Source organism: Pocillopora verrucosa, chromosome 4, assembly GCF_036669915.1.
Source record: "Pocillopora verrucosa isolate sample1 chromosome 4, ASM3666991v2, whole genome shotgun sequence".
NCBI lineage: Eukaryota > Metazoa > Cnidaria > Anthozoa > Scleractinia > Pocilloporidae > Pocillopora > Pocillopora verrucosa.
Genome location: NC_089315.1, coordinates 17321621 through 17338968, shown reverse-complemented (window position 1 = coordinate 17338968; position 17348 = coordinate 17321621). Strand labels below are relative to the sequence as shown.

General features: G+C 39.0%; 1 protein-coding gene across 2 annotated transcripts; it reads left to right on the top strand.

Annotated features, from left to right (window-relative positions):
* Window positions 1-623: 623 nt before the first annotated feature.
* Window positions 624-16481, top strand: LOC131775546 (uncharacterized). Of its 2 annotated transcripts, none has more exons than XM_066165922.1 (16): window positions 624-828; window positions 5111-5382; window positions 6000-6279; window positions 6858-7150; window positions 7546-7698; window positions 8269-8312; window positions 8835-8935; window positions 10049-10373; window positions 10803-10835; window positions 10988-11119; window positions 11457-11579; window positions 12545-12895; window positions 13628-13853; window positions 14192-14344; window positions 15085-15230; window positions 15912-16481. In XM_066165922.1, the coding sequence occupies exons 1-16, from the start codon at window positions 706-708 to the stop codon at window positions 16118-16120; spliced, it is 2964 nt and encodes a 987-aa protein (XP_066022019.1). In that variant the 5' UTR covers window positions 624-705; the 3' UTR covers window positions 16121-16481. The 2 variants fall into 2 exon arrangements, with proteins under 2 accessions (XP_066022019.1, XP_066022020.1); XM_066165923.1 differs by lacking the exon at window positions 624-828 and adding an exon at window positions 4344-4408.
* Window positions 16482-17348: the final 867 nt, after the last annotated feature.

Here is a 17348-nt window from a genome sequence, read left to right as displayed (position 1 = left end):
CCTAGAAATGGATAGCTCGCGAAAATGAGTTCTTTTGATGAGGTATTTCGATTGAGAATTTGACTTATTTTTTTATTTCTAAGAGTGGTCGTAAATATTCCCATGACTCATATTTCGCAAGATGATCATCTCACAGCTGGAGCTTGGTTTTTTTATTGGGAATTTGACTGTATTTTTTATAACTGAGAGAGGTCGTAAATATTCCCACACAAACTCCCATGATTTCGCCATGACTCTTTTTTTGCAAGATGATAATCTCACAGCTGGAGCGTAGGCCACCTATGGTTTACTTTGCTTGAGTTGATCACCTCAAGGAGCGTGACGCTGGTTTGCTTGCTCACTAGTAGTGCGTTTTCTATGTGGTATCCAAGCACATGATCAAGTCCTACAAAGAGCCTATTGACCTCACCACACAATCATCTCCGGTGTGATCTGAAGCTATTATATAGAAACAAAACCTTTCCTAAACGATATGGGCGAGCAAATTACAATTGTACTTTTATTAAAACCACACGTCATGAATCGTTGTCTAAAAAGTCGACAGATAATTGGTCGACCATTAAGGCTATTCATTTGTGTTGGGAAGATATTAAAAATAGTCATTTCTCAAATGAGCACGGCTCTAGGTCTAAGCCTTGCAAGGCGAGCACTCACAGCACCTTGCATTTCGATTTTCCGTTTCAGTCGAAACCTGCGAGCAACAAAATGGTGAGGTGGCTTCCCGCGGGATGGATCTTTGCTTTTCTGGCTCTTGGCACATTGACCGAAGCATCGCACTTTCGACACGGCAGTATAATGTGGGCTCCAGACGATTCTAACAGCAACATGGTATAGTGTTTAGTAATTCTTTCAAAACAGTTTCAAACTACTCCAGGGCAGAAAGTGATTTAGTATTTCAAGTACTAAATTTAAGTTGAGTGGAATTCAGCACATACAAGATGGTACATGTATACATATTTACTTACCAATGAAGGTGTTCACTAATGCCAATTTCTACAAATAGAGGGAAGTTGATGAGTCGGCAAATTTGGCCTTCAAAATCCTATGAATTACAAGTTTTGAAATTTTTGAGCGAATGGCTCGATTTGGCCCAATATCTGGATTCTCTCTGCCTTTGGATAGTATGTTCGTGGTCTTTTGACGAATTTTTTTCAGTTTTTGACATTGGACTTCCATCTGTTAACGGTCCAGGACTTCAATTTTAAATGTAATGGTACTATGTTCTCGAACGCCTCTACCCACTCGCATGCACGGGAAGTTAACGCACATGTGGCTTTGGACGATGATAACATCCGATCGACCAATAGAGCGAGAGAAAATAGCGCACCTCGGCTGATTCGCATAACCATCATCCTCCCCCCTCCTCCCCCGAATGTTATTTTAGAAGGACCAGCGTTCACATATTTTGTTTAATTTTCAACTTCAAAAGGTTTGGCCTTTTAAACACAAGGTAACATTGAAATAGTCTTATACTAGGATAACAAAAAACATCAAAGAGATCGGGATAAACCCAAAACGAGCAAGGATGGTGAAGGATGGCGAAGATATTCACGGATTGCAAAAATATACAAGTAAACGTATATTTTCTTCTGACATAGCTGTTTAGTAAATATATAAAGTATACCAAAGGTACCATTCGTTTTTCTCAAAAGTCCATTTTTACTTTGTAAAAGCTCTTCCAAATTCGAAACATTTGCCATCTTGAAAGGCGCCATCTTTCCCGTGACGTTATGGGTAGAACGTCTAAAGCTTCGTTTTACAATCGCGTATACTATAGGTATATAAGGTATAGGTAGATCTTTTCCACAGCCGTTGTTTGCCAGTCTCGTCACGATTTTTTTACTTACAGTTTGCTTGAATATATTCAATTTTTCATAATGGTAAAGCGTTGTGTCGTCCTGTTTGTACTAATTCAAACAAAACTGGGCATACAATGCAAAGATTTCCAAATGAAGCAAATTAAATTTGAAGCGACAATGGGTTAAATTTGTTTAAGCGAAAACTCCGATTTCGTCGAGCTGTTCAAACATTCTGTTGTTTGTAGCAATCATTTTTCTCCCGATTGTTATAAGAAAGGCTCTATGGTTGGAATGGGCCTCCGAAAAAAAAAAAAAGCTTCTTCCTGGTGCTGTACCGACGATTCAGGCCCTACCAGAAGCAAATTGGGAAAAAAGGGACCAATACATTCGGCAGAAGGCGAGGATTCGGATATGGCCGACCGAACTGAGAAACGACCGAGGAAAATTTCAGCTCTTCAAAAGTTAGAGGTCAACAGAATAAGCACAAAATTGATTTACACGGAAACCTTTCCAATCTATTGAAAGATTATAGGTAGGCCAGTTTCTCAGGAGCCAGCGCTGAGCCCAATAAACATGATAAAGACATTGGCCTGTCTGAACCTTTGCATGAGTTTGAAACACGTATTAAAGAAAGAGAATTCGTTGACGTCGGTATTTAATTTGATCTAGAATTTTGTTGGTTCGATGTAAAAAATTCTATACACGATCCTACAAAAAACCCTTATGTTCTAGAAGGGAACCATACCAGCCCCACCTGCTGCTTCCTTTAAGAAACCCTGCAAAGAAACAGCAGTTGAAGAATTTGGTCACGGTTTTCACAGCAGTAGAACTACATTAAAAAGTCAGTAGGACAACGTTTTTTGTTAGTATTTTATTTTTATTTTACTCGTTTCCGGTGTGATTATCTGTGCCTCACTGCCGCCGATTGTACCCTTGCCTTATCGGATTTTCATGCCAAATAATAATAAATCGCACAGGAAATTAAATACCAGTGTGAGTTTCTGAGACGATCAGCACCGATGACAACCGGTTTCATGCTGTCTTCGTGCGGATGGTTTCAGTGAACCCTACGCGGCTCATATTTAAAGGATGTGGCCCAGGCATTCGAGTCACATTCTTCTGAAAAAACGTTGTCCGAACTACTGCCACTTGTACGAGCTGCCCTACCAAGCAGTTCTACTGTTGAATATGTATTGCGCAATAAGTTAATTCAACCGCTTACGTCAAGACTTCTTGCTATTGTTTTCACCAGCAGTGGAATTTCAGTTAAAAATGTCAATTTTCTCCCTGAAATTAGTCGAATTGGACAAAACGAATAGCAAATTCGTTTTCTATGCCACTTGTTACGTAGTATAGGAAAAAATGTATTTTTGGGTTTACATGCCCTTTAAGAAAATCAAAGCTAAGATTTCCCTTGTGTAATTGAAAGATTTCCTTTGTGGAAATGGAAGCTAAGATTTCTTTTGTGTAATTGCACCATTGCACTAAAATATTGCAAATCAAATGAAGCCCTATCAGGGGTTATCGGGATACGGGATATTTGGGCGGATAATTAAAGGGACACAGGATATCAAAGAAGACATTCTGGGGTATCGAAGATCGAAGTACTCATTTTTTAAAAGAATAAAATAGGTTTGTTAGTCAATATAGAAGGCGCAAATAGTTAAAAAAAAATTCTTTTAAATGCCATTTTTTACATTTTGCCGTCAAATATTGTCAATATTGACAATAGGTGCCAATATCGGCTCTTGTTCGAGAACAAATCTCCCCCCTACTCCACGGCTTTTTCCATTTCGCGCTACTTTCGCACACCTCTACTCTTGTAATGAATGAAGAATGCCAATTTTTATATGGTTCAGTGCTTGGACTATGGAGATCCACTGACTGCCAGGGTACTGGGGAAGAAATGTCACATGAGTTAGCAGAAATGGAAGATGAAGATATTCAGAGAGATACTAGGGGTTCAACCACAAGATCAGGAAGAAAGTCAAGGCGTCCAAGAGAATCATCGTTCTTATTTTACGATTAAATTGAAACTCAAGAAACCCTCGGCAGCAGCATCCATTGGTCTCCCCTGGATGGAACACAAGTCCACGACGTAAGCACTTGATAAAAGTGTCTCTACCCGGCTTGTGTGCAGGTGGAATGGTTGTACGTAATGATTCACAATATAAACAGTGTCTTCTTGCTAAAAACCCAGCTAAACAAGACGGCGTAGTTTACAGGATTCCCTATGTCTACATCGTCGAGACAGGAAGACCCATGCAGGATTGAATTAAGGAGCATGATCGAGAAATCCGACTAACCCATTCCCAGACGTCCACCGTTTAGAGCACGACCACAACACCGGACATCAGCCACTCTGGAACGAAATTAAGTTTATTGATCGTGTTCCTCATTACTACACACTTAAGGTCAAAGGAGCAATTCACATAAGACTTCGCTCTGATAACATCAATAGGGACGGCGGAGTAGAAATTCCAGAAGCATGGATGCCCACGATCCGCAAGAAACACAACAACAGGAGAGCCGTGCAAAACGGACCGCCGAGGAACAAATCAGCCAAACGGCGAGGAAATGCCCCAGGAAAATATGTTTTGCATTATCAGGTATCCAAGCATATCATGTTCAATGACGTCATCGTGTTAACTGGCATTACAGGGATACGAACCAAAAGAATTAACGGGATACGGGATATTTTGGCCAAAAATTAATGGGATACAGGATACTCAGACCCCCCTTAATGGAGCCTCACAAACTGCCGCGGCAACTCTTCGACTTCCCACAATTCTTAAGCGTACCTCGCAAGGGACATGTAGGTGCGATAGAACCAAGGTTTTATTCCAAATACTCTCCTATCTTGAGCTTGAGGCGCCTGTATTGAAAGTCATCTATAAATTGTATTTCAACGCTGGCACTTATTCGAACGCTCCAAGAACTGCTAATAAATGATTTCCGTTGATTATAATTTGATCTAAAACAAATGATCTCTCATCTTGAGTCTAAGATTTCTATATTTCGAGTCGAATTATTTACGAATGTCAAGCCATCATAAAGAACTGAGCATGAGTTTAAATGACCTCCAAATTTAGCAATTCAATCATTGTCCATTGTATGCAAAACGTGAATGCCAGATGATATCGCTCAAATTATGCATAATTGCGCAACATCATCTGCTGCGTTAAAAAACACTGCGCCACATTCTAAATCAATTAAAGTATTTTCTCTCACCAACACGAAGTGGCTTATATTGCTAGTCTACCCTGTGTATCAGCGGGCAAACTTAGTGTAATTTGCCTTTCTATTCTCAGGTACACTTTTCATTTCGTATCGGCTGGAGACGATCAAGGAGTTTTAGTCTTAATTGTGACCAAAACATGATTAGCAGCGGTCGACTTATTACTTACGGAGGCTCGTGGGAAGGAAGATGTGACAATTTGTATAATTCACTGTGTGGGTCTTCGCTCACCATTTCAAACACATATTTCTACTGCACTGATTATAGTGTGTCTGAAGATTGGACAGTGGGCGAAAATAAATTCACTTACACTTTCAATAACAACGAGAAGCAATGGCACGTGAGGTATGTTTCCTTACATCTTTACACTCTGCTCAATCGTCGTCTGATAGGCATGAGAGAGAAGTATGTGCTATGAGGACTCGATCTAGAGACACCCCAGGGGGCCGGATCATGTTTTCGATATAAAAATTAGAATATTTTACTAACAGGGAGCAATTAAGTTGTTATATTGTTTTTACGTCACGGGAAGAATGGTATCGCTGTACAACTTTCCGATTACCGGCCCCGTTAAAATGTCATAACAACTTACAAACTATTATTGGACAAAATACGAGAAATGAGTATTTCAGAGGTTGCAGTGAAATGAAATGAAAGGTTTCATTAGTAACCGAGAAAATCTCGTTGGTTTAGGCGCATACTCAAATACACACTCCTTTTTCTTATTCTTTTCTTTTTTTTCATGTTTTTCTGTTTCGCTTTCTGGTGCAGTGTTCTTTATTATTTGTTCGGCATGATTTCGAACTTATCAATGTTGGACACCAGTTTCAAAATGATTGCAGATGACTGCAGCAAAAATCACAACTCCGGGGCTTAAATTTGAGGTTGAGTGAACAAAAGAAAAATTAAAAAAACCGGGAAGAAATTCACTACAACGTTTCTATTTTCTCTTTTTCTAAAAGTTATTCAGGTTGCTGCTGGATTTATCTGAGTCACTACGCTGGTCGCTCAAGTTGGAAAGTACAAACTGCAATAAACTTCGCTCCACGATCGGATAACGGAAAAATCAACTCATCTCCTGTGACACGAAGTCCACCCATTGTTCGATTCCCAGGAGGTTGTCGTCAGTCGTTTCGAATCCCAGTTGAAGACCCAGATGGCGATACAGTGAAATGTCGCTTTGCGACTTATTTGGAGTCCTTCAAATTCAATACAAGTTTTCCTTACGGTGAATTGGATGAGGTAATTGAAAGCAGCAGTCACCACTAGTTGAAATAGTCCTAGGATGAAGCACATCGCCTAACAAATTTTGGTTAGAAGCGTTGAGTTTCTTAAGGAAACCAATGCAGAAAAAATTAACCCTTCAATTCTCATGAGTGACCAAATGAGAATTTCTTCTTACAATATCAATACAATATCAACCAGATCAGTGATGAAAATAAAGAAAAATATCAATTTGGGGGTAATTGGTTGATCCAATACTAAATTCTCTGAACTAACATTATGAGAATTGTGTGGTTGACAGTAGGGAGAATTACAAGTCAGTTGATCTGGGAGTTAAAGGGTTAAACATAATCCTACTTTTTTATCATGTTTGATGTCATATACTTTTGCTAAGAAAAGGTAAACATAGCGATGTATTTTTATACACTATGATTGCTTGTAGACACAGTCTTTCGAAAAAAAAAAAAAAAAAAAAGGATGTTAGGGGCTGAAGTGCTTTCAAGGCTCCGGGAATCCGTCTCCTTACGAATAAGAATATGTCCATCATTCAGCAAACTCAAAAGGAAGTTATCAGGTACTATCAATTTCCCTCGCAGAAATCTTGTCTTCTAACGTACAATGGGTCGCTAGCAGCAGTTGGTGGAATTTTTGTGGTAGCATTAACTTTAGAAGACTTTCCAGCGGGAAATACAAACTTCAGTAACGTCACGTCGTTAAGCGGTATACCATTACAGTTTCTTGTCACGGTGATTGGTAATCATACTGGTCATTGTGACGAAAAGCCTGTCTTTACAGCATCCACCCCAAAAGATGGTGAATGTTCCGATGTGCCGATTGGCTCTGCATATAGAGCAGTGATCGAAGTACATGTTGCAGACTTCTCAAAATCGTATGTAAACTAAACAACTTGCCCTTGATTATTTTCTTCCTTTGATTTTTTTTCCACCTAAAAGACACAAATACCTATCTTTTAAGGTCCTCATTAACATATAGATAACAATCTCCCGTGAATAATAACCAACTTTCAAGTGTGTTGATATAAGCTGCCATACAAATTCTTAGTGTACTATCCCATTCAGGTCGTTAGAATGATAAAGAATTTCCATTGAACGGAAAACAAGAATCAATCAACGCTTCCGCGGTTTTCCGCAAACCTTCATCTACTCAAGTGAAATTGGTAGCGCAAGAAATTATGATTTCTAGTATGGAACCTGAAAATTTCTCAACATTTGAAGTCATTATCATTTATGATAAATTTAAAGTTATTCTATTCAATTCTTTCAGCATTGTGGAAATAAGCACTGCATCTCCAAGTGGAATGCAAATTACATCTTTACGCAATCATGGACAAATCTACTACCGAAATGTTACGTGGTACCCTAGTCAACATCAAATTGGACAACAGTTGTTCTGCTTTGTGGCAAGAGACTCTGCTGGGTAAGAATTACAGGTGGTATGGTCTTAACCCCAAATATATTTATTTAGGCGGTTTACAGCTTTCAAGCGTTAATCTCGAATCGTTGGAAAACTGAAAAATTCCCCTTTTCAAATTGGTAGATCATTCGCGTTTTTCTACTCTGCTAGGAAAGAAGTAAAGGTGGTAGGTACATTATTACCAGATAAATAACTCGCCTATTATTAAGCGTTAGATTCAGTATTTTATGGGGGGAAACAGAGGAATTTTCGTTCTATGAAGTATCTTATAGATGTTATCATAAAGTTTGTGGGGACAGTTTTTAAAATCATTTTGATTAACGACTTGCATGACCATAAGTCATTATAAATAGTGTTTACTATCAATCAGTGAAATCGAAAACTCATTGTGTGTGGGTGTGTGTGGGCGTGACGAAGGGCAGGTATAGGTTGGTGTTTGGCTTTGCTGTTGAAACGTAGAATTTCTTCTCTGTCTAAAATCCCCCCATAACAACTCAATCGTTAATGTTTATCAATTTATTTATCTGTGTTATTTTCATATTTGCTATCCTTATGTGATGAATTTTTTTACAGACTAGAAAGTGAATGGCGATGTGTGACAATTCTAGTTGGCACGAGTAAGAAAATTAAACACTTTTCCTTTTCGAGGACCGAAACGATAGTCAGACTTGATTGGTAATTCATGTTGCGTTGCAGTTAACATAAGTACACTAGTTAGAAATCTGCTACTGAGGTAGGAGACTTCGGTTACCCGTTGACTTTCATCGAGAAGAAAAAGTAAAAGTCGAAAGTACATCTTTAAAACAGACTTGTAATTAAATTTCCTTTCAATAGCCATCTGGGATTAGAGTAATATTTGAATGGTTGAAAAGGTTTCATTTTCGAGGTGTCTACCAATGTAATTGACATTTGGATTGTTGTTGCACCAATGACGTCCTACCCTCGGAGGTTTAGTATCTCACTGAGAATGGAAAGGAAACAAGTGACATTTTGAGCCGCTTTCCCACAGGAGTCGGCTTTTAGGCGGAGTAGCAGTATCTTACAAAAGTGAGAAGGAACTATAGCATGAAGGACAATGTCATCGGTATTTCTATGCGCAAATAGAGGTTTAACAATTAATGATCAACAACCATTTCCAGACAGTACTCCGCGAGTCCTTTTAGCAAGTCGCACACCCATAACACCCGTGAGCAGATATGGATCAGGTTATTCCAACTGGAGCGTTCAGTTTGACCGATTGGTAAGGACAACAAATTTTTAAACTTCGTGCTATTTGCTATTATTTAAGAGTATCGAGACACAGTTATCAAAAGCATTTGAGATCAGGCTCTTTTTCCAATAAAAAATTTAGGCGGTTGTTCATTTGTCACTTTCAACTGATTAAGCTTAGTCACATTTGGCCATATTTTCACGCACCTTTTGAGAATATTTCGCATTATGTGTCGCGCTCTTAGCAAGTTCATAACCCACAATATTAGCCTGCTTTTTCATATAATTTGTTTTTACGTATGATTCATTAGCGAGGCGAAAAAACTGTACACGTTATCACTGGCTCTATTTTGTCTTTTTGAGATATTTAAACAAAGAGATCTTGTCGTGTCTTTTCTGCGTCAGTTTTCGTAAAATAAATAGATTTAAATTATGACAAATTATTTTTTTATTATTTTGGCCCCCCGCGGGGCAAGGTGGTTGGTTTCCTGTGAAAATTAAAAGCCGTGGAAATCATATTTGTTTTCTCTTATAGAAAATTGGATATATCTGTCAGGGGTAGTTTGTGAATCAAGATGGGTGTCGATTACACTCAAATATAGAGGAAAAGCGACTAAAGTTTTCGTCTGATTCATCTTCACTTTTGGGTACCACCGACAAGGGATAGTTTCCCTTTGCTGGTACTCCACAGATCTTATGTTGTCACATTAAATTTCGACATTATCTATTACATGAAATAATTAGACACACACATGAGAGCATGGAATCTGTTAATATGTACAGCTCCTCAGACAAGGCAAGCTGTGATGATGCACATGTAAGATCGCACACCTCCAAGGGCTATGCCCCCGGTTCTTAGCGTAACCTAGTATCATTTCTGGGTGAATTTAGCGGTTGGTTTTCATCTGTACTCTGTGGCTTTTTGTAAGATTTTCCAGTTTTCTCTCTTCAAAAAATCTGAAATTTCCTTGCAGAGTCCTAGAAACGACGGTGTGACATTTTACAGAAATTCCAATACTATTCAATTCGAGTTGATCAAAATTGATCATGTCCAAATAAACGACACAGCGAAAAATACGTCGATGCACACCACTATTGTATAATAATTCTGTTATACGATGAGAATGCTTTTCATTTCCTGTAGATAAAGAAACCTCGAACATCGTCTTACATAAGACTCGTCCTGCTGCCCAGTGAAAAAACTGTCTACAAAGTGGACGCACTCTCTCAAAACGTGACAATTGGTAGTAATTCAACTACGCTGTATTTTGCAATACCCCATCCTGTGTTGAGCATGGATGGATCATATGCAATCTTAATGGATAAAGGAGTAGTGGTTGGACAGGGCTGTTCCTCTGGCGGTACACCCACACCCGGAATATCATCTTCTAGTGCCTGGAGATTCTACGTATATGGCATCTGTTCTTCTGGGTATTCTCTACGCTCACCTTACTTCCAAAGCTGTGTTGGTAAGCAAAATTGTAGATTTTCTTAGTTCCTGAAAAGAAAACCTTAAAGGAACTAGCCACACTCAAAAGTTTATTAGAAAAAACTTCATCATGAAGGAGTTTTGAGGATTTGATTTGATTCTATCGTGTGGTTGTGTTAGTCGCGCGACACTTTGCCACGACCGTAAACTAGCTTTTGAAGGATTCTGGGCGTACATTTCCCCAAAGTAATTACCATAAAATTGTTCTTCTTCCCGTTCATCCGTCCTAAATCTGTGGGTCCTTCCCTTTTCTCATGCACCCTGGTCATGTAGTCATTCATGCGTTCACTCACCATTCTCCCATCGTATAATTAGTCTACAACGCCTATACACCCGTCCTCTCCGTATGCACCTTGCAATCTTGCCGAAAGCGGCATTATGTAATGTTTTCCTTTTTTTCGCTTTTAAGATGTAGATGAATGTGCCTACTCTGGTTCCAGAGGTGAGTGACTGTATCTTCAGGTTACCATAACAGCGATAATGACAGACACTCTGTAGAAAAGGCTGGAAAAATTGTTCAACCATTTTGTCGCGATTTGTTTTCGATCACCGATCTGCTTAAATTTTCCTGTTCTGTGCATTGGAACGCTTCAGGTCCGTCAGATATTTTTCCGGAGTTCACGTTACCTGCAGGTTGTGATCAGGACTGTGACAACACTCCCGGAAGTTACAGCTGTTCTTGCGAAAGGGGATTTCAACTGCAGTCGGACGGGGAGTCTTGTACAGGTGAGAAACATGAGAAGTGTTGACTAATAACCATCATCTGGTACTCGTATTCATATCGCTCTCTTTATAAACAAAAACAACGAATTAATAAGAACATCCGTACAAGTTCTTTAGAATGTAACACTTATTTTGATTGCTCTCATAAACAGCCAATTGCTCTATGGAAACAGCCAAAAATATCGTCACCTATTTGTACCTTGTAAGCAAAATGGCAAACACCTCTGAAGCTTCAGTCTTTTTCCTCCGCATGAATCTTTGTTATAAAGGCTCTCAATAATCTAAATCGGTTAACATGCAGTGTTGTCGAACTGAAAAGTGGAGTGAGCGTTTTTTTTAGATATCAACGAATGTAACATCAATAATGGCGGCTGCAGTCATGAGTGCTTTAACATCCTTGGAACATTTTACTGCGGATGTCCTAGAGGATTAACGATGGGGATAGACAATATGACTTGTGTTGGTGAGTAATAGCTAATGCAGCCCGAAATGTACGAAAAATATATCTATATATTTATATATTTAAATATAAATTGAGTTAGGGAGGTGACGCTTTATCCCAACAAGCCTGTTTCGTGATTAAATTACTCTTCAGGGGATTTAATTCACGAAACAGGCTTTTCGGGATAAAGCATAGTGTCTTTGTTTTTCCCCTAACTCAATTCATATCGCGCTCTACTTCTATGTATCGAGCACTGTAATATGGAAAAACCGAAACATAGACTTCATATATGTACATAATTCATCAGGTTTTCTGAAGGAGGAAGCGAAAAGAAATCTTCACATTTAAGGTATCATTTTACCCCGAGTTTCTTGGGTCCTGTTTTAACCCTTTGACCCCTAAGGATGATTAGCTTCTAACTTCTCCTTAAAATATCACCGCAGAATTATTCCCTAAGGTCGTGAGAATAAAATAAAGGAAATAATCATCAACTAAGGAAGCTCTTGATTGATGTATAGAGATCAGAATGGAGAATAATGATACTGATGTTACGGTGTAAAGGGTTAAATCTCTTAATTTATGTGTGTAAGTAATAGAAAAGTCACGATTTCTCACGAGAGTAGACCATTGAATCTTAGTCCCCTGTAAACACCAAACGCGGACCGGACCACCGATTCGGTGGTCAGATATTCTACTAGCTAAAGTGGGGGTGAGCTCGTTAGTGAGCACAATCATGTGCTGGGATTATGTACCAGGTGGTCTTCATTTCCTAGGATTACAAAAAGTGTCTTGTGTGGAGAGTAACTTGGATGACATATTTTGAGTACGGTTATGAAAAAAAAAAACGTCAGACGTTCGTGATGAGTTTTTAACTGTTCAGGTATATATTCCTTTCTGTTAGTTACATGATAATAAGAAGCAGAAAAACATCTAAAACAAAATTTTGAAATCATCCTCAAGTTTGTAAATCTTCTGTCATATTTTAGACCAAACTGCAAGTGTTTCGTGTGGGGAGAACAGTATGACGGTTTTTCTGGTAAAGCAAAGATTCCACTACTTTACAGTCAATCAGCTACGCTTGCGCTATGGCTCATGCAAAGCCACCGAGAACTCCACCCACTTCTTGATTGGCACCTCTTTAGATAGCTGTGGGACGCAGCGAAACGAAACCGAAGATTATCTAATCTTTTGGAATGAGGTCCTGGCCGACGCACTGATAATCAATGGTGTGGTTACTCGAACACATGATATAAAACTGACATTTTACTGCCGATACTCCAGAGAGAAGTTAATGAGTCTGGCCTTCACACCTCAGAGGATTTACTTCGGGAATGAAAGTAAATGAACTTAATTGATATCTTTATTTAGGAGTCGATGTGATTAACATCGCACAACTGACGTCATTAACGTTAAAAGTGGACCTCAAGTCGGTCTTATTAGCATGATGCGATCGAGAGAATCGCAGGCTAACTCAGCTCCAGTAAGTTATCAGGGTTCACTGTCCGTTTTATTCCCATCTATACTAGGAGTAGAGAAGGACACCGTCAGAGTCGTGTTTTGCCCCAAAAAAATCGCAATGACCTAGCCAGGGCTTGAGCGATAACTACCAGGCTACTGCACATGTCCCCTGTGCAATTCAGAGTGATCCACGAAGATAGAAGGATAATTGATGAAAATCTCAAATCCTCTGGTTAATTGCAAAGTGAAACGGAGCAGTTAGACTCGGAACAAACCAGAGCATTCCAACCGAACCCCAGACGTCCAGATAAAAAGCTCTAAACCATGTAAACCACTCTGCCATGCCAGCTTCACTTGGGAATCTGGACCTCTGAAGAAAATTTTGCTGTATGATTAAGTACAACGTTCTTTTTAGGGAAGTGACTGGGGTTATTACCTGAAATAGATATTTCCTTCGACCTTTGTCATAAAATGCCCTGTATGAACTAAATACTACCTTGTTTTAATGCAATCCTATGAATGTTCCATAAGGTACTTTTTCGGCTGGTTATAACGACAAAAATAAGGAAGAAGCTGACATAATCTTTTTTTTTATAATTTTCACTATTTAGCGGGATATGGTTCGTTCACTTTCAAGATGGACTTCTATAGGAATTCGTCTTTTACCACGCCCTTCACGGAGCAAGACTACCCTCTATCAGTGGTTCTAAATGAATATGTGTATTTACAGTACAGTGTGGCGTCCTCAGCTGATTTAGTCATCATGGCTGAGAACTGTAAGGCGACTAAAGACGCAAGCTTTTATTCGTGGCCGCAATACACCTTCCTCCAAAACGGGTAAGCATATAAATATACCGTGATCTAGCAGAACCAGCTGCTAGTTAAGCTTTCAAAACTTTCAAAGCTTGATACGATTTTCGCAACATAATATAAAAGGCTGTGGTTAAGACAGCCTATATGATAAAACTAGTGAATAACAACGCTGGAACCCTTCAATTTGAAGCGTTGGGGGAGACCAACATATTCATTTTTAATCGCTCTTTGGTCCTTGGTTTTTATATGGTCTTGTTGGTGAACCGATCTTTCAAAAGAGTCCATACCGAGGCTCTACTATTTACAATTTCATTCATTTCATTCTCTTATTGTTGTCGATTTTTTATTATTTCAACGAAAAGATGCCCCACAGATTCGACGCTTGACTACAGTTATAATCCAACTCGACACTACCAACAGTTTAAAATCCGAGCGTTCAGATTTTGGAACGACTACGACACAGTGTACTTCCATTGTGAGCTGCTGGCCTGTCACCGTAATTATCCTGATTCTAGGTTGGTCTCAAATTATTCAGTTACATTGCAAACAAGGGAAGTCGGTCTGAATTCACCTTGCTGGATTTTAGAAAGCTGCAAAATGTGTCAGCCGACTTTCCTTTTTCTTGTTTGGTTGATGTCAAATCGGTGAAATGCTTTCACAAAAAATATCAAATCTGGCCTGAGTGATGTGATTGATGAATTCTGTGAATGATAAAGTTTTATTCTTGGTATCGATATTAATATATATTTTGCGTGCTAATCAAGTGCACTATTCTGCCGGAGCTAATCCAAACCCATCCCCGTACCTTAAATATTGTTATCCTTCCAGCTCGGAGCACTGGTCCATCGTAGAAGGTTGCGTCAATGCTCTTTGTAAATTTTTCCCTGACACTTCTTTACTATTAGCTTACACTCCTGGTTCGAGACAGGCAATTAAGAGGAAATTGGCTTGCTCATGTCAATAAACAACACGATAGACTTAAATGGGTAAGCACCTAGACCTTTCGTTCATGATCACGATGCAATTACCATTTAAGGCCATCTCGATTACTAACACCTTCTTAATTAAGGATTGCTTGAAACACTTATAGAGAGGAAATATAAACAAAGTTCAGGCAAGGTTAAGGCGGCTCACTGGTCCAAAAGTAATAAAAACTTTTAAAATGTGGCTATTCAGAAATGCATTGCTGATTCTTTTGCATTTTTGTCCACGTGCTAATCATTTGTAATTCAAAATCCAACGAACACTTTTGCAGGTGCAGTAAGGGCTGTATAAAGAACAAAAGAAAGAGAAGAGAAGTGACACGAGATGGAGACCAAGAAGAAAGTACAAACAAAGTCATTCTTACAGGTGGACCTGTAGTATTCGAGGCGGCTAAAGAAGACGAACCACTCGATCACCGTAGGTTTTTGAAAAAATAACTCGTTAATACAATGCTTTTATCTGTTTGTTACGTTACGATCCTTTTCATGAATCGGGTCTAAAAACTCAAGGCTGCATTAGTTCGACCGCGTCTTTCACACGATCCTACTACTATTTGTAAGGGAAGAATGACACCTTCTGAAGTGTATGTATCGATTCATAGCAAAGATGAGGATTTATATCCAATGTCCAACACCCATGCGCTAAAACCACAACCAAGCATTCTTTTGAGACCCCGCTGTCCTCCCTCCTTAATGAGAAAAACTTTTTTTTACCCCTGTTACTGCTTCTTTGCAAAAGGATGCGTCGTTTATCTGTACCGTCAGAGCCCAGCCCCACACCTGTGCTCAGCAATACATTTGCAACTCTTACCCGACTCTTTAATGATAACGTCTCATAGATTTTGTCCAGCCTCAACATACAAGCCACGATTCTTTTGGCCGGCGCGATAAAACTAGAGGGATCCGTCCTATTCACCAAGCATTTCACGAATCTGATTGGCTGTTAGGGAAAATGAATCGCAAAGCAAGATCCAGAACTTAATTCTTTAAGAGGCCTTGACCCTCGTCGCTGACTGAAACGATCACGACTCAGAGATTGAGACTTGAATGATTTGGTTCAGCAGGAGAATGAAATGCGTTCTTGTCTATTGTTTCATAGAGCCAAGTCAAAGTAAACATAAAGCTCTCATCGGTGGTGTGGCAGGCGCTGGAGTATTTGGACTGGTCGCAGTTGTAGCTCTGGTTGTTTTGTTGGTCAAGTTCCGAAGGACGCAACGGTTACCAAGCAACAATGACGAGAGAGTTGGACATAACAACCTTGCTTTCAAGCTGGAAAATGACGTGATAGGAAAACAAAGCAGTGCTTAAAACGATTACAGTGTTAAAAGACTAGTGGTAGCTTCAATGGTTTGCTAAATTGCCTGAATTTATAGCCTGTTCGTCACTTTTCAGGGGGAACATATTTGTTTGCGTATTTCCATATTGCAGAGCACTTAAAAACTAACACTGGTTTCACCAAGGGCTCAATGTTATTTTGAAGAAGGTGTCCTACAGACACTTAGCAGTACAACAGTGTGTATTGGTCAAACCCTTTAATTTTGAGCATATACTGAGATCATGTATAATCAGCTATTAATAATAGAACCCATATAACTTTTTCAAAGTCTTTTTTTTATGTCTAACATTGTTTTGTTAAAATCGTTAAAGTAGAGAAATAATAAACCGCTATGCTGCAATTTTGAAAAACCTCTCGCCTGGTTCTTATGATAACATGCAACCAAAATCTTGCCCACTATGTTTTCAAGAGTATGTTCTTGAAACCATAACATTTTCATTTTAACTCTTCTCAGTTAAAAAAATCGCTAATACTATATACAAATTTACTTCATTTTCTGTAGATTTTGGAAGTAAATTTTCTTTCAAATGTTCTCAAAACTTGATTGCCCAAATGAATGAAATACACCATTTGGATGTTTGGACGACTCGAGACACAACTATTTTGAAACATATTAGTAACCCAGCCCACAAATATCCGCTGCTATCGTTATCAAAAAAAGTAATCATTTGAGTTATCTGCGTCATTTGTCTAGCTCCTAATTTGTCAAACAGATCGTCGAGAGATGGGCACTTTTTAACACAATTTTTGAAAGCCCAGGTTATTATTAATAATCTCAAACAGCGGTCAGTAGGATAAGTATACAAATACTCTTCAAAGGCAGAGATAAAAATCCCAGTTCATAGTTATAAGTTCTTTGCCATCGAAGTTGCCACCAACAATCACCAAGCGTGGCTCACGCACTGATCGAGAACCTGGAACACGCTGAATTAATTCTGACTTACGTCTGTTCTGCATGTATGTCGCCCTTTATCCTTCGGTGCGTTTTTTTTTTTTTTTTTTTCATTTTTTGTGAGTCCTTACGCTTAACCTTTACAGCACCAGATAACCTAGCACTTAATGCATTTGATTCGTGTTTGCCCTGTGTGACAATTCGTTGACAATGCACCAACTTGGATCAACTGACAAAGTATTTGTTGACATCAGTTTTTTTCACTAATTGAATTCGCGATTGTATTGTTCATCACCGAACGATTCTGG